Below are 21018 nucleotides of genomic sequence, written 5' to 3' on the forward strand. Positions count from 1 at the left end.
TTCCAACCATTTTCAAACAGACTTGATGAGTAAGGCTCCAGTATGCCATACATAAATGCCAAGAAACTGGATTTTCATTTCTGCTCATTTTTTTGATGAGAAATAGTCCCTGGGTTGTTTTGGAAAATGAATGCTGAAAGCTGGAAATCCTGATGGTAATTGATGTTTTTTCATTTCCATATGTGCATCTTTCTTGCAAACTATGTAGCATCAGCACAGTAAATACCCTTTATGTAATTTAAAAGTAAAATGCATCATGGAGCATGTTAATAGAGCTTGATGGTAATATTATATAAACAGAAGCATGAGGGAGTCTGAAAAAATCCTGGGCCAATTGCTGCTCTTGGCTAAAATCTTACAACCCCCTTGAAGTCAGTGGCATTCTGGGCTTGCAAATACAAGCACAATTTGGACTGTAATTCTGCAAATCTCTGAATGTGGGCATTGCAATGGAAAGCTGGCATTGCTGCTCATGAAGGCCACTGCCAAATAACTGCTGGGCCAAATTTCCAGTAGGCCTGGGTAGCTGAAACTCCAGCTCATCCTGTTAGGATGAGGCTCAGAACAGGGGTCAAAGTACCTGTGGATAAAAAAAAATCCAGTGAGATTCAGAATCAAATCAAATAAAAATGAAGATTCACTTGTTCAAGAGAACCTTGTGCTTATTTCTTTTGTATTTTTATAGGCTGTCTCTCAGGAAGCAGGGGCTGGTTCTGCTCTCAATAAACCTACGGTGAAAATCTCAGCAGAGTCAGGAGCTGCACACTGGGCCCCAAATAACAAGATTAGAGCTGAAATGATGTTAACATTTAACACCAGATCCAAAGCCCGCTGAGGTGAAGAAGAGACTTCCCATTTACCAGCTCTGAAGATAAATCTACCTCAAAATGAATACATTACTAAGATTCCTCTAGTGATTTCTAAAGCTTTAGCAAAAGAAATAACAAGCCACTATAGCAGAAGCAAACATAAAAGGAGCCAAAGGAAAACATTGTCTGTGTTAGCAGATAGATTAAATGGATTCGGGAGAAAGGAGTAAAAATCAGAAGACACCTTTTTCAGAAAAATTGTGCCCATATCTTCTAAAGAGGTATATGACTAGATAGTCCTTAAAATCATGAAAATAAATTGTGCTGGGGAATGAAGGTGATGGGAGCATTAATATATGATAGCAGATCTGAGTAATGCAGGTCAAGGAGAATAAACACTGTTCCAGTTGTGACATTATAGAAGAAGAAGTAATGTTCACTGATTACCCCTCACCATTTTGCACAGCTGGAAATCTTTCACCTCTTTCCTGGGTGTTTCAGCTTGGACTGGGATCCCCTGCTCAGTTGTTTGGAGTTTCTTTTGGATTTCTCTGTCAAAGTGAAATCATGCCTGGTAGAATGAAGTTGTTCCATGACGAACATCTCACTGAATATCAGGCTCCCCATGCGTCAGGCAGTCCTGTGCCCTACTGAACATTTGTGCACCCTTAAAAATAAAAACTATTCTGATCAGGCGGACCAATAGCCTCCAACTCCTTCTCTGCAGTGGTCCACAGAAAACAGGCTTCTGTTTTCAGCTGCTGGCTCAGAATCACTTTTGACTTCTTTAGCTGATTTCAAATCCAAGGATTCCCTTCCCTGGGTGGTTAACACCTTACCCATTTCTCTGATTATACACTTCCCTTTTAATCCTTATCCTACTTGACTTCAGCAAGGTTTTTTAGCCGATCAATCCCTAGATCCTCAAATCAGAAAACGCAACACTATTTCTTCAATATTATGCTTTTCATTCACAGTGGAACAAACATGTACATTTAGTTTTTAAACGCATCCTTTATTCTATGCCAAGAATAAACCTGGCCATTTTTTTGGGAATTTTCATCCTCAGAGACATTCTGACTACTGGCTTTTTTAAATGCAAATGGCATAAAACTTTGTGTTCCCTATTTTCCTAGAGGTTGTTTGCCTCTTCTGAGCTGTGGCAGCTTTTGCTTGTACTGAACATAGTGATTCCAAGAAACCCTCTTACTCCAGCATTATTGCAAGGGAGTTTTCTCATCTCGGCACATGAGAACTGATGAGCGTCATCTGCAACTTGAGTAAGATCACATTTGAACATTCTGCTGCTCTCCCTTGACATCTGATGCCACAACTTAACATTTGTTGCACCATGTGTTGCTGGTCAGTAACTCCTGGCAGGAGGTGTCCGTCTTGTTCACTGTTTGCATTTCCCTTGTATTTACGCTTCTGTTCTGCCAGCTGCTGTGCTGGTCACTCACAACTGCAGAACAATCAGTTGGTCTTTTCCTAAACACTGAGGATGTTACTATTCTGAATTTATATTTCCAATGATGAGGTGAAACTTGACACAAAGAAAGCAGTCCAAGAACAACCAGAGGCAATTCAAGGTTTGAAAAAAAATCATATTAAAAAGAGATGATCATGGAGAGGCTGAGAGGAATGTAATCATCACTCCGCACAGCTCCTTATGATTACTGCCAAGACCATGAAAGCGCTCCAAATAATGTTGTGGTGAATGCTGTGATACCCACATGCAATACAGGTCATCTTCTGCTCGTGCAACCTGGCATTTGGAAAACCTATTGCATCAGCAAAGACAGCCAAGACTGAATAATCTCTACCAAAATAGCTGCAAAGCTATGCTAGCACTTCCACGCTGGTTGCACCAGCATTTTCTAGTGTTGATCCAAGCTCAGATATTCAAAACAAACAAAGAAATAAAGTGTTTTCTCCCCTTTAAGTGCTTTTTCTAGGTTTATACATCTACCTACTCAGCTCTCAATGTGGGTGATAGCAAGCTCCTAGCAATGAGAAGTCTCTGGATTTTATCTTTGCTGAAATCTCTGTATGTCCCCATGCAATGCTTTCCTCTGCTGAAAAAAAAGACCCCAGATTTTAAATCTCTTCACAGTACCCCTAGGAAATCAATGATCTTGATGGGTCCATTCCAGCTCAGTACATTCTGTGATTGTATGAAAACAGGAATGTGTCTCACCCAGCCTCAGCTCCTCTGGCTGTACAACTACACACTTTTCCTTCCCTCCTCCAAAACCCTCTGCAAACTCCTGGCACCTACTCTAGCCTTGGCCCGCTCCTCTCCCCTATCCACAGATAAAATTCTCCTTTTATTTGGCTTGTATCATGTCCCTGGAATCCTGTACTCCCTATCTGCCCCAAGCCTTGGAGTCACTCATCATCCTTAAATCTCACCTATAAAACCTCCCTGCACGGGTTACAGCCAGTTGTGTCAAGAGGGGAGAGGATATTAAAAAAATAAACAAAAATTTAAATCTATCCATCTGTATCGGGTGTGTGGTGAAAATGGTGTGCACGTAAAGAAGCTCTAGTGGATTGTCTCGGAGCTCCACAAGGAGAGAAGAAAACATAAACAAGTAGGTGACATCATAGATAAAACTCCAAGCCCACCGCTGGCACACGAGGCCAGGGGGCCGTGCGGGACTGAGCGCCCTGAGCCCCGCAGGAAACCCTGCCAGGAGAGACCTGCCCCTCCACGGACCTGAAGGGCAGACGGGGCGGCAGTAGGCGCATCCGCGGGTATTTTACAGCAAAATGAATTTATTTGTGGGCCAGGAGTGCGGGCTGCGCCGCCCCAGCCCGCTCGCCCTCCCGCCGCCGCGTTCGCCTCAGGTCACCCCTGCGGGCGGGGGGGGACGTGGGGCGGGCCGCTGTCCCTTTAAATAGCATTCGCTGGTTCACGTCGCCGCCGTCGCCGTGTAATAATTACCCGCGGGCCGTAGCGCCGCCTCCCGCTCCCCGCGGCCTCCCTTCCTGCGCTCCGCCAATCAGCGCCCGCCCGCGTCACTCTGAGGGCAACGAAACACGGAGAAAGGGGAAAAAAAAGTTTGGTGAGGAGCGAGCGGGGCCGGCGGGCGCGGCGGGCCCGGCGCAGGTGAGGGAGCGCGGCGGGGCCGGGGCGGCCGGGCTGGGGCTGCGGCCGCGGCCCCGCACCGCCACGGGGCGGGGGGACGGCGGCCGCCCGCCCACCGGCCTCGGCGAGCGGCGGAGGGGCTGTGGGGAGGGGCTCCCCCTTCGTACCCCCGACTCCCGCACGCAGCGGGCGAGGGGCTGCGGGGCGACGGCGGGCGCGGGGCCCGCGGCTCTTTCTCTGCCTTTTTTGGTGGTTCCGTCCTCCTCTCCCCACCCCCGGCGGGCGGCTGCGTGCGCAGGAGCCATCCCGGGGCAGAGGTGTTTGTACTCGTGTCCTTGGGTGGAAGGGAGAGGCAGAGCCGGCCCGCCGCCAGCGCCGCTCCGGCCGGGCCCGGCCCCGCGCCCTCCGCACGCACCGCGGGGCTTCGGGAGCGGGCGGGGGCCGGCGGCCGTGCCCTGCCGGCCCGAGGCTTCCCCCAGCCCGGGCCGGGCCCCGCTGCCCCTCGGGTGAGCCCAGTGCAGCGGGTTGGGTTGGTGTGGGGACGGGGGTGCTCGGGAATCAGCACGCACTTTGTGTTGTACCGCTCTTCTAGTTAAAACGAAGGTTAACGCTTGCAAAGTCTGTCGTACTTTGGGGTTTTGCTTTATGAAGAGTTATTGTTGTTGTTTTGGTGTTCGCCCAGGAACCCTGTGAGATTTAACCCGACTTGCCTCCTAGGCTTTGCCAAAAGCCTGGAGTGATAGATAAGGAGTGTGAACATCCACTCGTGTTTCCACAGGATGTTAGGATTGGGCAACCTTAGAAAATAAAAAGGGCAGTCACCTTACTGCTAATAACAACAGCAGCAACAACGAAATACAGCAGCTTCCACTGTATGTGCTGGTGTAATGTGGAGGCATTCAGCAAAACCATGGTAATTACTTCCCCCCCTGCATGGATTGACTTCAAGTGCACCGTTGTGTTCTGAAGTCCATTCCCGAGTGTTTGTCCAGGCTTGTCCTATAATAGGTGTCATTGCATAAGAGTTACAGGGAGCAAAGAGCGTGCCGAGTTTCTTTCACTCTTCTAAGGTTCTGTTTTCACATCTTAACTGTGCCAAACTCTGCACTGAAAAGAGAAGGGCACAGCTTGGTGAGCAGCCCTTTAAACTTCAGTGGAAAAAAAAAAAGAAGAAATGATTCTCTTCTTCCTCCTACTTACAAGTGAATATTTTTGTTTGTCTTGTGCTATCTTAAGTAATTTCTTGCACAGAGTGCTAATCCTCTTCTGAACTGTGTATGATGGTAAGTCAACAATTGAGGAAGTAAATATGTCAGTTCTTTCCTTTGTCTCTTTCTTGTCTGTCCTCTAACTTTTACAGCTTTACTCTTTGAATTTTATCTGATTTGTTTTTGTAGTGCTGAGTTACCTATACCTGTTCTTTAGTATCACCTAACTTAGAACAAGGGAACTGGCTCTTTTCTGATCTGTCTTGTATTTGTTCAGGCCAAAATAAATGTGTAATGGGAGGGGTTTTGTTCCTTATGATACTGAATAACAAAGTGACATGTCAGTGGCATAATTCCTTGGGTTTATTACTTTGCAGATAGAGAAGAAGATATTCTTCATTACTGGAAAAACTGTCTCCTGTATATATTTTATAGAATACCTCTTAAAATGTTTGCCTCAAAAACCTGTGAATCATGTAAAATTTATTTTAATCTGTTCCTGTTTAACTTCTTGACTAATCATGAATTTATGGCAGAAATTAACAACATTGTATATGACATAGTATACTTACAGGAGTGTGAAGAATGTACGTTTATATTTCAACTTCTTGTTACTTCGTGGTCTCAGATGGCATGTTCAAAACCTCTCAAATAGCTTGAAAGAGATAGTAGCAAGTTATCAGAGACAGAGTAGCATTAACACAAACTACTGAAAAGTTGCTATGGTTACAGATAGAGGTAATCCCTGTTTCTGTGAGAGTGTGGTTTTGTAACAGCTAAATTAATCAGTCTGATTTCTGAGAAAATTAGAAGTATACAAACTTGTGGCTCTATTTTCTTGGCAGTTAATTGCTATGCAACTTTTTTTTTTAAGACTGAATGGGCTGTGACTTGCATTCAAGACACATCATTTGACCTACAAAGATTATTACAGATAACATATAAGTGCTCTTGGACTGTGCTGAATTCACTGGAAACTGTAGTATGCTTATTTTGCTCCACCCAAAAGATACCTGATATCAAGGAAGTGTCTTTTAAAATGTCTAGATCATTTTTCAAGGACTTTGGCTGGAGCAAGTGATGTAGCCCTCTGTCACCAGAGACTTTGGTTGTGCCTCTGTACAAGATACAGTTCTGTGTTCTGATTTATAAAAAAAGAAAAGAAGAAAACGCCCAACAAGATCACACGCCCCCCAAAAAAACTCCAACAACCACCCCAAAGCAAACCAATATGGCAGCTGCTGAGAAATTGAGACCTGTTAGGAATATCCAGCTTTACAGGGCAGGGGCAAATGATTCTGTTAGAGCTTATTCCCTATATAGAAAGAGTTGGGATTTAACATGCTGGAACTTTAATAATATCTCAGGTCAGCTAGCTTTGGGTGGCTTGAGATAGCTGCTAAAACATCCAGGGGAATGTGTCTGTCTGCGTGTCTGTGCTGCTGTCCAGACAGCTCAGCAGACCCCTCTGTATTTACCACATGCACCTCTTTGTTGTTTCCAGATCTGATTATTGCAGTGCAGTAGTACATCTGGGATTGAAAGCAGCAAGAGGAATCTCAGAAGTTCAAGATTGCTGAAATCTCATCAGTCTGGTATGTTGTTCTCTTCAAACTCCTGGAATAGCAAGTTGAATTCTTTATATGTGAGGGCCTCCTTAGTTACAGCTAAGGATAAGTTTCCTGCTAGGTTTCTAGGATCTTGGCTTTTCATCAGCAATTTCATTCTCGGGAAGTAATGTGCTGCTAAGAACTATGAACTGTGCATTGTTGGGCTTCTGTAGAAGATTGTTTTTGGTAGTGGTGTTTGAAGCAGGACAATGAACCCAAGCTCTGGGGACCTTCAGTCAACATACACTCTGAACTTGTTTTCATCTTGCTTATCCAGCCTGGAAATTCCAGGTACATTTGCAGACTTTCAAAACTAAAGTCATGCTGGAAAGGAGCTACTGCTTGCAGACTTTGTGGAGACTGCACAGTGATGTATTCAAGAATGCATAATATGAAAAGGAATGTTCATTTCTTCACATGGTGATTTTTTTCCCCAATGCTTTTATGTATATATAGGCCTCATGAAATAATGGGGTTTTTAGGTTTGATTTAAAAATTAATAATATTAAATAAATAAATACTATTTCAGAAGCTGTCTCTAGCAGTAAGAAAAGCTAAAAGTCTGAACTGTAATAATAAATAAAAAATTCAGCACATGCTGTACTACAACATCATTGACAACCAGAGGGTAAAGTCCTTTTCTCTAATGCCAATTCAGTGTGTGTGTGCAGCAGATCAGTTCCTTTGCTACTTATTAACATATACAGAATCCAGGAGGTGCAAAACAGTGAAGACAGCTCTTGTGGTTCACACTGATCTGCTGGACATTGAGTAACCATCTCTTCATCTAATCCCTGAACAGCCATCACATGTAGCTTTTGATCACTACTATTCTTGTCTCTGTTTGAACTGCTGACTTAGAGATGGAAGGCTCTGTTCCTCATCTCTTGAGCTGTCAGGTCTCCCAAACTTGCTCTCTTATGCATGTGTAAGATTACAGAACAAGTGGCCTTTTAGCTGTTCCACGATTACCGTAGTCAAATGAGAGTCAGGTGCTCTCTTACTGTCCAAGTGCAAAGTTGAGTGGCAGCAAATTGATTTTTTTTTAACACTGCTGTGAAAGCTTCCCTGCTTAGGGTTCTTGCAGCTGCAGTCTTCTTTTTTTTTTTTTTTGGTTTTTTTTCCACATTGCTACAGATATTATAAGAGTAGCAAAGGCTTAACTTGAGCCTGAACCTTAAAATGTGCCTGTGCCATTTCTCCAGAATGTATATGTGTTTAGAGGGAAAATAGATGGCTTTTTGCAGAAACTGAGGCTAAAAATTAGGCTTTTAAGTCTAGTTTTACTACATTTCCTTCAGCATAGGATAATGACTTGAATAGCAATTTTTTAATGCATAGATTCCCAACATTTAGATACAGATGTGTTTACTTGTGATTTCTAGTCCAGTGACCTAGGGTCAGCCATGAATGTAGTCTGGATACCCGACTTCATAGACCATGGAGGGGATCTTCACTTTCATGAAGATGGCAAATTACTCTTGGGGCTTTCTTATTAAGACAGTTGTGTGTATGTGTTTTGGTTTTATGGGGTAAGCAAATCTGGGAGGCCAGTGCTGAGCAAAGGAGAGTTTGCTTTGCCATCTCCTTCTGCTCTGGGTAAGCCATACTCTTACTCATCAGAGGCCGGCCAAACTCCTGCCAGCTCAGAGACTCAAGGCAGGTGGAAGGGGCTGATTAGCTCTAGAGCTGGTTTCAGGAGCTGGCCAGACTGCAGGGCTTGCTGGGGGAAGAGGTGGGGAGGAAAAGGGATGGAACATCTCCCCTTTAGTGATAAGAGCTGCTAGTTGCCTGTGTGGCAGAAGCACAGGCTGGGATGTTTGATGATAAAAATTATTTTTCATTGCCATTACAAGGTGGTGAGACTGCTGTGGTAGCAAATAGAGCTGGAGACTTTTGGAGTAGTGTATTGGATTTGGGTTTTTTCCCCTCCTCTTTTTAAAGTACCCCAGCAACAATATTGACTATAGGGTTGTCATGTCTTCTAGCACTTGGCAATTTGGTGAATGCAATTTGTGACTTGTGCTGCTGTTTTTATGGGCCTAAAGTTAATGTGCTCTAAATTGAAGCTTTCCGTTGGTTACTGAGATATTTGAGGGACACTTGACTGGTCTGTTTTGTTTGCGTGAACTGTGTTCTTGGTTTTGATTGCATAGATAAGGGTTGGTCAAAAAAAGTGTCATGTGAGTATGAGTTATCCTCAGGGGACCCCAGATCAGCTTCCAGCAGTGCTGGCTCTTGCAGGGCACTGAATTCAGATGCAAGGGTTAAGGTCTGGTTCTTTCAGTTTATATTTTAGGTGTTGTGGGGGAAATTATTGTGAATATTGTCAATTCTGTTCTTGTAGTGTTTCATACGTATCAACTTACAACCAATTGCTGCTTTTCAGTCATACTTGGATTTGTGACATGATAGGTTGCTTTAAAATAGGTAACAAAAAATGTGCTATTTCATCATTTTAGCAGAAGTGTCATTCCTGAAGATGTTTTTTATGCTCTTTTTGGTGTATCACAGCTCAAGGGAGCACTTTGCTGTAGATATTTTCCTGATGTTGCATAGTATTTGCAGTAAAGCAATGGGCTGGACTGCCTTGGACCTTATTAATCTGTATTAGGGAAGTTAAAACTTCCCTGTTTTGTGGTACTGGTAGTGGGTGAAGTAAGGGAAGGCAGGCAGTTCCAACACTGGGAGAGGAAAGGTGACAAGAACCAGAAGCAAGTTTTTCCTCTCTGCACGAGAAAACAACCCAAATGTGCTTGTGCTGACAAGTGCTTTATCTTCATCTAGCTTAATATTTTTAGTTATTTTACTCTAAACACATGAAAATATTTCATGTAAGGCAACCTTGCTACCCAGATAAGTCTTGTGTAACTATGATACTTGTGGGTGCAGGAGGGAGCACTGACTGTGTTCTGGTTCTTCTCTGTGTTGCTTGTTAGGAATGGGGCAAGGTTCGTCTTGAACCAGGTGTCATATCTGCACTTGTGAAATATTTGTTAAGCCTTGTTTTGTTTTTACTCATCTTTTCACTGGATAGATGTGTAGAGAACCACGTCTGTGGTTTGCACGAAGGAAAAAGAACGACTTTTAATCTGAAAGACAGGTTTTTGTGTAGTGCTGAGAGGAAGCTGTGCCGTGAGAAACGCTGTTGTCATAACGTGACCAGGATCTTGCAGATTTGTTCAGTCGAGTGAAGCCTGAATAAGCACAAAAAGTTTCTGGCAGAAGCCGTGGTACCTTGTGGGATGGAGACAGTCACTTCCTGCGGAGCTCCTGCTGACTCATGCTTTAAATGGGTGGAAGTCTTTGGAACCGGCGACCCGATGTATTTTTAGCCGGGGTTACTAATTTACATAGTGTGCTCGGCCTCGCAGGGTAACTCCAGTCACCCTTAAAGCGCGGATGGGCTCCAAACCCACAGCTAATTTTATCCCATAAGTGGAGCAAGCGGCAGTTGTGTAATTGCCGCGGGAGAAGCGTTCCCAGCCTGCTCGGGTGCTATCCTCTCCTCCACCCCCGACCCCCCGTCCGTGAGCGGGGTGCCGGGAGGGGTGGGTGCCCCTCGGGGACCGGGGTCCGTCCCGGGCATCGGTCCCGGGGTGCGCCCGTCCGCGGCTCGGGTTTGTCACGGCGGGAGCGGGGCACGGTCCCTTTAAGAGCGCGCGCCCGGGGTGCCCGAGCCCGCCCAGCCTAACCTGCTAGCAAGGAAAAAGTTCTTTACGTGACGGACAGCCCGCTCCGCCAATCAGCGGCCGCGGCCCGGCCGGCGGGGCGGGTCTCCGCCGGCTCGGCCAATAGGAGCGGGAGGGCGGGCCCCGTGCCCAGGGTAGGTTGCGCCGAAGTGCAGCTCCAAGTGAAGTTAATCTGGGGTGAAGCGAACAGAAAATTGTGGAGATCGTGTTGGTAGGAATTTTGCCGTTCTAATCGCGTCGTGTGGCGTCGTTCCGCCCTCCGGGGCAGTGGAGTTCATGTGCGTGGGGCTTTCCTTCGTCGTTTCGCTCTCTAATGATGGCAGGATATTAACATTTATGCAGGGAAGCAGAACAAAAGGGCTCTTTAGACAGGAAATAAGGTGCTGAGAGGCTCAAACTTGACCGAGTTTCTTTTGTCATCTCACGGCTTGCACCGGGTGTTCTGGCGTGGAAGAATCGAGCGGTTCCACATTATTTTATGGAGAAATGTTAATTCTAAAATAGCGAGGATAATGCTGCTGTTTTGGAGTTACACAATGTTACAGGAAGAGAGCTCGATTTTAACTCTAACTTCCCTGATTCTGATGAGATTGGAGGTAACTAATTATGACAGCTGCTGTGGGATTATTCAGTGATAGCATTTGCTCCAAGTCATTTGTCTTAAATTGTCCTTTGTTGTATCACTGAAGGCTGCTGTGCTGTTGTCTGTGTGTTTGTTCTTGATGAGAAGAATGTCTCGCAGGTCTTTAGCATTTAGAACAAAGATATGTAAAAACTATGTAAAACATGGCAATCTTTTTCTCAATTTTAATCAGTTTTTTAGGGTGTCTGAGTCTGTAAGAGCTCTGATGACAAACACAGGCAGGAAGAATTAAGTGTTACTGGTCTGTGTTGTAGCTATTAGCCTTCCAGCCAAGGGAAAAAACAAAAAAGGCAGGGGGGAGAAGATTTTTTTCCTTTGGAATTGGTCTGAATATCTTTGGAAAGCTATATTGACTAATGGTAGCAGGTGTTTTATTTTAGTGAAGATTATTTTCAGTTTCTGTACCAGTTATATCATATATAGCATTTTTAGTGATACTTTGTGCATCTGAAAGGGCTTGAGGAACAGGAAAAGTATGAATTGCCGTGGGTGGCATGGGATAGGTTGAGAGGGAGGAGAGCAGGAAGTGGTGAGGCAGGAAAAGGGGGGTTCTAATGAGAATGAAGACTTTCTTTTAATTGTCACCCTTTCTGAGGTGAGGCCACATAAAAAACAAGGCTTTCAGATTGGGAAATCTATTTTCTGACTTCCCTAAATAGTTCCTGTTTATATAAAATCACTTGGGTTGATACATAGCTCCTCCTGGGATTTGGAAAGAAATACTCATGTCCCTAATACTTGTTGAGTCTAAGAAGTTTGATGGGTTTTGTATGATTAGTCCTTGTGATAGAAGAGTGGATGTGAAAAATTGAGCAACAGTCTTTCAAATGACCGTGGAAAACAATTGCTTAGACCTTTAGTGAATATAAACAAGTGTTATTTTGAAAGTATACCTCATTCTTTCAGTTTTACATTGAGCCATTCTGTTTTCTCCCAAAATGCTGGGTATAGATAACTTTTATGTATATATATCAGTGTCTTGACACACTGGTGTCTTGCTATGGGCCACTGGCTTATAGGTCTGAATTACTAATTTGCTTGTGCTGTCTTTATCAGTTTATGCCATTTTTAAATGTCCTGCATTGTATTTTAAACCCTGAAAATACTATTTTAGAGTGGGCAGTGACTATATATGGTCTTTTAGCTGAGAGTTGGGATAGGTTTCCTGTAGTGGGTTTAAGACCAGGATACATAAGTGTTTAAATACCTGGATATTAATTTCTTAACTTCCACGTGATGCTAGGCCTGAGTGGCTAGATCAGGTCTATGAGGTGAAGACAAGAAGAATACCAGAGTTAGCTGGAATGTCTCTAAACTTATGAGTATGTATATTAGAATTGCTTAAACTAAAGGAAGCCAACTGAAGTATTTGTGTGTTATTAAGTGTTACATTTAGCCGAAAGTTGCTTTCACTTAGAACAAGATAAAAGCTGAATACATGAGGCAGCCTAGTTCCTGTTGCTTGATCACTGAGGAGCTGTATTTCTTGGGTACCCTCTGGCCCCCAACTTAACTAGGAAAGATGTATTATCTGGGACCAGTTTTGCTGATTTATTCAACACAGGAGTGAAATGCTCAACTCTCTTGCCACATGTATACAGTTCTAATGCAGGCTGTTTGTAGAAAGCAAATCTGCCCTAAAGGATAAACATACCACTTTGCTGGCACAGCTGTACAACTTCTGTATTCAGGCTACAGCAAATGTTTCTTGCCTGCATTCAAAGCCGTTGCTGGCAGGACCCATGTTGTCCCTGCATGACGATTGGTTGTTCCAGCATTTCTTGTTCATAAAACCTTCTCCTGCACATGCTCCATCTGCAGATCTTAAACACTGTGAATGTGTTGTGTGCTGTGGGATTTATGTGTCTGCTTCTTGTGCCAGGATGGAATATACATCTCTGATGTGAATAAGAGATTGTTAAAATCCACTGTAGCCCTGTGTACAAAATGCAGGACCAAATTTTATCTCTCCTCTTTGAGACAAAGCACATCTGTGCTCTCCAGTCCACTGGCTGCTGGTGGCACTGCCCGGTGTGAGGTGGGTGGCCCAGCATGAGCTGGGATGATGACCCTGCACTCTGGTTCTGTTCAGTGCTACTTGGAGCAGGCTGTGTGCTGCCATGGGCTAACCTCTGTAAAATACCCCTGAGCCTTAGGGAGGGCTGATGTCCTCCCTGAAACCAGGAACCTTTGGATCCTTGCTGCTTGTGGGCCCTCTCTGCCATGCACAGGCCTCCTGCACGCTCCCAGCAGAGTGGGTTCTGTGAGCACTGCAGGCAGAATCAACTAGGCTGGCTCAAATTGTTCTGAACTAGTGGCTGGAGCCAACCCAAGTGGCTCTTTTCCCCTTCTCTTCCTCCCCCTGTTTCCCAAGTGATTTAGGGATCATTTCTGCTAATTGCCCTGTGCCCAAAGCAGAAGGGAGGGGGGAGAAGAATAATGTCATCCTAGAGCATGTCAGCAATATCCAAAAGGGGACACCTGCCCTTGGTTTCAGCTGTGGGGTTTGGCCTCTGACTGGTTTTCTTGCAGTTTCTAGGAAAGGGGTGAGCCGAGGAGGTGTGATCAGCACAGAGGTGCTGTTGCAGGGCAGATTGGTGCTGAGGACCAGCCCTCTCCTGCTGATACAAGGGCTCTAAGGAGATAGTTGTGTGTCCTCCTGTGGTGTGGAGCTGGCTCTGGGTGGGGCAGATCATCTGCCCAGTGATGTTTACACTGTAATAAGGTTTTGTGAAAATAAGCAGTTAATTACACGTGACCTACAAAGGAATAAAAATAGGTGGGATCTGTTCTTGGTTTAAAATCTGTTTAACAGAGGCATGAAACATGCTTGGGATTTTTAAACCTGCTTCATTTTTGGTTTTTTTTTACCTTTGGAAGTATCAGGAACATTAAGTCTTTCTTCCCTGTTCTTGTTGGATCTCTGAGATGTGTCATAAGCTTCTCAGCCCTTAATTGAAGGGGTGGGGTGGTATATTTTTAACAGATCCCTTCTTCCAAGTGTGTTTATAGGGCTTTTGAGCTAAACAGAGATGAGCTAAACCAAAGCTTTGACGGTGCAAAAACTGTTTCTCCTCAATAGTGTTGGGGTTTCTTTGCTCATTCTCCAGTTGCTGAAAGAAACTGAGGGTTTTTATTCATTTGAGAAGTAACTTTTTTGGCTATTAAATTATGCATTAAGAGATAAACTGAGTTAAATCCTAACATGATCCATCTGCTTCATGTAGATCAACTTAAGACAGTATTTTGAGTATTACTTAGATAAATGAACAAACTCATTTGAGTATTTCCTAAAAATAGCTCCTTTTTAAGAAGCAGTTTTATTCAACCCACAGTTCTTCCTTTAACTTAATGCCTCAGCAGTCTTGCAGGAGCTCAGACTGTCTGTGTGCCGAAGACCACCCCTGCTCAGCTGTTCTGCCCTGCCAGGATGTATTTGTGTCACAGACTCTAACCTTCAGGATATGGTATTTGTCAGTCTGAAACATAATAATCCTGTATCTGGAGAACTAAACTATAAACAGTGTGGCTGGCTTGGCAGGCCCTGGCAGCCACCCCAGCAGTTAACTAGCCCAGGGTTTGAGACAGCACTGCACCAGTGTGTCCTGTAATTCATGATGCTAATGCATCTTCATCTATGGAAAGGATTAGAGAGGCAAATATAAACTTAATAATCAAATTGCAATGGGAGCTTAAGAGAGGTATTTCTGAGATGGAAGTGAGGTGTTTTGGGCTCACTGAAACATTTTGCATGGCATGGGTTTTTTAAGCAAGGCCTGAAGTTTTCATCATTAGGTTGAATAAGGCAAGAGGCTGGATGGTTTTCATGTGTGTGCCGTGGAATATAACTATGCTGATGAAAGCATAATATTGCATGAGGAAGGCCGATATTTTCCACTTAAGGTTTTAAATTGTGTTTGGGGCAAGAGAACCACTGATTTTTCAGGCAAAAATGTAGCATTTTTTACCTAAATTGGACACATTAATAGATTTTATACAGAAGGCTATTTCAAATTTAGATTGCCAGAAGAAAACATTCAATGAGCTGTTGATCGTGCTGGTTTCAAGAATGGGGTGGCAGAGGGAGATATGAGACTGCAAAGAACAAGAAAATTGTTTCTCTGCTGTTCCCTGTATGAATTGTGTATTAATTTAACATGTTTTTCTAAAATCAGATGAAGTTAAGTCCTTAATGCAGTGTTGTGATGTACCAGAATGTTTTCTGTGCAATAGGATGATCTTGCATTGGGATCCTCATTATTGTCAATGTAGGGGCAAAAAGAGTGGTTATGAGTGTTAAACTGAAAGGTTTGGAGATTGCTGTCCTGGCCCAGCTCCTTCAGAATCAGGTAGGATGCTTATCAGGTAGCCTCAGTTGCTGATACAGGAGAGTTTTCTAAGTGAATTTCACCAGACTTCTCATGTTGGGATTATGTTATCCAAATATCGTGTTAGTATGACATGCTGTTGGATGTTGGTGTCAAGTCCTTAAGTGATTTTTTAGGTATTAATTAGAATTAGTTGTCAAACTCATGCTGTTCTCCAGGTGGAAGGTGACAAGAAAAGTATTTATTTTAGTGTTGTATGATACCAAAATATTTGATTACTAAAGTACAAGGAAAGAGAAAAAAATTGTGACAACATGGAAGTACTTTGCTGAAATGCTTTTTAGGGAAAAGACTTCAGAATGGCTCAGTAGAATTGTTTTGAGTATCAACATATTTTCATGGGGTTTGTTTAAAGTATCCTTGGAGAAGAGGGAGGCAGCATTAGTAACAATAGGTCAAGGTAAGTGTATTATTAGTTACATAACAAACAAATTGTCAGCTGTGTGTGACAAACCGTGCAGGGGCTAAGACTAGTGCTGAGATAAAGAAGTGTTTGATTTGTAGAATGGTCTGGCAGTTGGGCATGACTTTATTGCCTTTTTAATAAGTGCAGTCAAACTTGGTGCTTTGAGTGCATTTAAAAATTATTTTAAACTTCTGTGCATAGCGGTGGAGTAATTGGCTTTAATTTTTTTCTTCCAGCATAACAAAAAAATCTAATTTCACACTCTGGTCACTTGGTTGATTTTGTTGCCTTCCTGCACTTGCTTTTCTCTTATTTGGTGTCTGTGGAACTTTTGACTGTTGCCTCTGGTCTCTCTTTCTGCAGGAATTAGCTTGTTATTCTGCAAAGTCATAATGTGACTGTGACCCATGGTCTTAAGTTTATACCTAGTCATTCTGTATATAAATAAATCCCTGATTAGTTGCTACCTACTTATCCTTCTGTCTTCAAGCTCAGATCACACACTACACAATCACAATGCTTGTAACATCAGTCTTCTCTGAATAATACCCGTGTCCTTGCTGCAGCTCTGACACTTTATTTTCTCAGACTGTCAAGGTCTGAAATGAAGAATTTATTGAAACTTTTTTGGATGGCCTGAAAGCTCAGCCTGATGAACTTACACAGGGTGGCATATGCAGTGTAAAATGTGCATTGCAGTGTTGCTGGGTTTCCTTGAGCAGCATCAAGTTTTACAATGGGACAGCTGGTTTTTGAAATCTAGGATTATGGGTTAAAATTAATTTTTCATTTAATGGAAGGGATACAAATATCCTTCAACAATTGTAGGGATTTTTGCCTTCACAAAAGAGGTGTGAGACAGAAGGGATTTCTGGGAGACTGAGTAAGGGCACTGGGCTTCTTTCCAAGCCACAGCAAGGACGCTGTTCTTGTGGGATCAGGAGCTGCTGTGCCTGGGACTGCATCCTTAGGCCAAGCTAAAGGGCTTTGTTCTTGCTGATAACCCTCCTGTTTCTGACTCGGTACAATATTAAAAAGGAAAATACTTTGTTCTTTTTTCTATTCTTTCCTGTTAGAAGCCCTGTTGGCTATAGTTTGTGAATGGAAGGGAACGAGCATCATGACAGAAAGCCACACATTGTTGACAGTTGAAGATCAATATCCTGTGACCAGGTTTTTTCCCCTCTCTTTTTATCCATTCTGAAATGTGATACTACCTTTAATATGCCAAGTGAAATAGTTGGTGATCTGGCCTGCTTTTTTCTATGTTTATCTATTTTTCCTTTATATCGTGAACCTTTCTTTCTCTAGAAAGTGCTGTTACTTTGTCATGTGTCAATCTGTTCTCTGGCAGAACACAATCACTGTGGCAAGAGGATAAAAAGAGAAATCTGATCTACTTAAGGAGTTATTGTTCAAAATGCTTCTAAAAATGTAAATTTGTTTATGTGGCTTGAGGAAAAAGGGGAAATCCTGTGGCACTACTTAGCAGCTTGGCCTTTTTGGTTACAAGTCCCTCCTGTAAAGCCATTTACGGCTTTATTTTTCTATGTAGAATCGTAGGAAAAAACTCTGTACAAAGGTAGCATAGTAATAAGTGGGGAGACAGTGGCATCCAGCCATGCTATTTTTAGGTGATTGTGTTCTTAACTTGCTGATCTAAGTGTTCTGGACAGTGAGTGGGGGAGACATTGTACTAGAAATGTGTGCTCACATAGCGGAATCTTGTCTGGAAACAGAATGAATAGCAGACTTGGTTATCAGGAGGGCAGTTCAGAGTTGTAACTGGAGTATTTGTAGGTTAAAAGGATGCCCTGGTGATTAAAGCACTGTGTTTGCAATGCAGACTCTTACTCGAGAGCTGTCAGCTCTGGCTTTCTCCTCAGTTGAGAAACTGAAATATGTGCAGTCTGTTCTGTAAGGGTTTAGGGAAGAAGTGTAAAAAACTATTTTCTGTTCCATGATGGCAGTGGGGGAAGAAAGCCAGTTGTCCTCAATCAAGTTGCTTCCAGTATTTTTTTAAGCTTTTCTTAAACAGTGACCTCTCCATCTGAGCAAGTGGTGTACTTTTGGAAACCTTCACAAAGGCGAGTGTCTCATTGCAAATTTCTGGTAATTCCCTGGCCCTTCATCTGTTAACTTGACACTTAGATAGTTAAAGCTGACACAAGACAAGTCTTACTAATTGACGCTCTGACCTCCTGGTGATGGGTGCCTTTTTCCTTGGCTTAAGCTGTAAGTGAGGCTATGCCTTAAATTTTAGTTGTGCTGCTGACTTGGTAGGTTCACCTTCCTCCTGCAGTGCATTGTTAACTTTGACTCTTCTGGAACAGAGCTGCACCATAAACCAGATAAAGAGCCAGTCCAAGCTTTTGAAGAAGGAATTCTTCAGGGTAGATCCGTTCCTGTCCCAGCAATGCTGTGACAGAGATGTCTAAAACCAAATTACCTGTATCATGAAACCATTGCATTAGGTGCATATGAATGGATATTGAATGCATGTTGTGTAAAGGTTGCAGTTGCATGTTTACACGTTCCATTGTTTCAGGGTGACAAGTGACAGCTGAGAGGAAACTAAGGAAAGAGGCAAAACTTCAGAGCGTGACCAGTTGGTCTGTTCATCTCTTCAGTGAAACTTGACAGTATATTAAAGTGATGGATAAATACCAGTTGTCCAACATGGGCAGCTGCTGATCACCTGTGTAGTATTTTCCTATGCTCTGTACAGGGTGATAAGTTTTAGTATGTAGATATCTACATAGTACATGTAATTTGTTTGGGATCATGTAAGCTGGCTTCCTCAGTGATTGAAATAATAATTAAAGGATAAAAAAAGCAACAACCCCCCCACAATAGCACTGAGGTTAAAACAAAGTAATACCTTTGAGTCCCTTGACTAAACTTACAAGAGATGAGGAATGCAGCTTTCCCTCAGGGAACATTGTACTTACACCTCTTCTACCGAAAACTTGTCCTTACATACCCTCTTTCTTTGGTCAGGCTTCAGCTTTAGGTTGAGTTCCCCATCAAACCACAGTAAGGGTATTGTGTAATTTTGCACACTTAAATTAGACATAGTGCATAATTCTAAATAAGCTACACATCACGCATGATAATCACAGTGTTCTTGGAAGTTAAGCTGAATTCAAGATGCCCTAGCCAGAAATGATGATTTTTTTTTTTTTTATTAACGCATAGGAACCCTTATATTAGAGCAGGACTTCCCTTAGCATTAGGCCCACGTAGAATGTGGCATTATAAGCTAATTAAAATTCTACATAGCACTGTTTATGAAAACAAATTATAATGTGTTTTGTGCTTACTGTCAGTTCTCAGCAACAGGTGCTTTGTTAACAAGAAGCTGTCTATTTTGGGAACTTGTGTTAAAGCGGCTTTTATCTCTTCTGGGTTTGATATGCTTAAAATAAGTGAAACTTATGCTGTATTGAGAGAAGATTACTTATTCACTGAAGCTCAAAAGAAGCGATTACTGAATCTATATCTATTCTTTCAGTAATTATGAGGGTAATCTTGTAAGTGTTTGAATCCTTCTTACAGATTATTTCTCATCAGTGTGTAAAGTCAAACCTGTTTTAAAATACAGCACCAAAGATAGTTTATGGAGTTGCTCTCCTGCATCTCTTTTGGCCTGGTATTCTAAAGGAACTTAAAGAATTCTAGAATCTCCTGATTCTAATTTTATACAACCTCTGATTTCTGAAATGGCCAGCTTCAACATCTGATACCAGAAAAAGCAGAATGCAACCCTGTCTGGTCTGTTTCAAAGTATCTCTCTTACCTTTTGTAGAGCATTTTAAAAGAAGGCATTTCTGTAATCTTACAGATTTCAGGTAAACCTTAAATTTATGGGGCTGTGTAAAAATATGAAGGGCAACTCAAGGATTCCTGCAGCACCTGAATGCCAGAATACAGGTATGAGAGAGCACAAACTCTAGGGGAAAGAAAAGTGCTCCTAAAGCAGTATCTCTGACTTGTGTGGCTTGACACTAGTTCAGCCATACATGATGGAAACTGTGCGAGCTGACATAGCCAACTGCTGATGAGCAATTACTGACATGGTTTGATTTTCCTAATGGGTGTAACTTCTGAATTTTTATTCCTTTTGAGCAGAGATGCCAGAGCAAGTACTCTCTAAAAGGGTGCTCTTTTAAAAGTAGCTGCACAGGTTGTGTTACTTCACATCAGGTTTCTGTGTCAGTCTTGTCTCAGAGACAGCCATCTTCCAAAAATGGGCCCGCTCAGCCTGTCTGCCTGAAATCTTGGGTGAGCCAGGGAGGCTAAACTGAGTAAGTACAACTTCATATTTGGAGAGGAGGACACTCTTCTCTGGCTTGTGTATGGGCATAGAGTGCTTTGGGTAGGACAGCATGACCAGTGGGGTTAGCTGGCCAGTGTCCTCTGTGTTCCTCAGATATGCCTCTTGAGCTTCTCTCACCATGCCTCCCCCACGCATGCCAGATCAAAACAGCTTCCTGAAACAAATGATATACTATTTTCTCGTGTTGACTTTCCTTTGTCTGTAACTCATTTAGAAATTGTCTTTACTATATACTGAACAACTGTAGTTACTGTGTTGCTCTCAGTGCTTTTAATGTTTAACTAGTTATCTTCATTGATGGCTCCCTGTAAAACAAGCGTGTCTAACTCCAAGGGTTATTTGGTGTTTTTTCTCTTGAACCCAAGAAGTGAATTTTGTTGTGTGTAGGTTTTGTTTTGTTGTTTTCACTTGCATTCAGGCTGACCTCTCCAAAAAGGCAGCTTTGTCAGCTTAGATCTTCTGCTAGTCATCACTGGAGAGACAGAAACTTGTGCCTCTCTCTGAAAGCATTTCTATATTCCTCTGGACTGGAGTTTGCTGGATGAACTGGGCTTGCCTACAAATGTATTGTGCTATTGGGGAATAAGAGGTTTTTAAGTTTTCCAAGTCAGAGGAAAAAATTATGTTTCTTTGAGTTCAGGAAGTTTGGATGCTGTCATATGCAAGGGTCTAATTCTAGTGGTGCTACAGTGTTAGTCTAGAGTAACTGGTAAGCCTCAATGTACAGGCTTAAATGTGCAAGCAGTGATATAATTCTTGACATCTTGACTTGTATTTGCTGCTTTAGACTCAAACTGAAATGCATGATCAATAGGAGCGTTGAAGGCTTTAT

General features: G+C 42.9%; 1 protein-coding gene across 6 annotated transcripts in view; it reads left to right on the forward strand.

The window, feature by feature from the left end:
* The first annotated feature begins 3767 nt into the window (after positions 1-3767).
* The window catches only part of ZFAND6 (zinc finger AN1-type containing 6), a 35237-nt gene continuing 17986 nt past the window's right edge, over positions 3768-21018 (forward strand). The window contains exons 1-2 of one of the 6 annotated variants that reach the window (XM_063412298.1): positions 3768-3921; positions 6613-6703. Coding sequence is in view for 1 of the 6 variants with exons in the window: in XM_063412297.1 (XP_063268367.1) it covers positions 10687-10688 (2 nt within the window). In the remaining 5 variants the exon portion in view is untranslated. Of the gene's footprint in view, positions 3922-4054; positions 4407-5018; positions 5184-6612; positions 6704-10504; positions 10689-21018 lie in introns of those variants that run through there. The other 5 variants (XM_063412301.1, XM_063412299.1, XM_063412300.1 and 2 more) reach the window with 5 other exon arrangements.

This window comes from Prinia subflava, chromosome 15 (genome assembly GCF_021018805.1).
Source record: "Prinia subflava isolate CZ2003 ecotype Zambia chromosome 15, Cam_Psub_1.2, whole genome shotgun sequence".
NCBI classification, from domain to species: domain Eukaryota; kingdom Metazoa; phylum Chordata; class Aves; order Passeriformes; family Cisticolidae; genus Prinia; species Prinia subflava.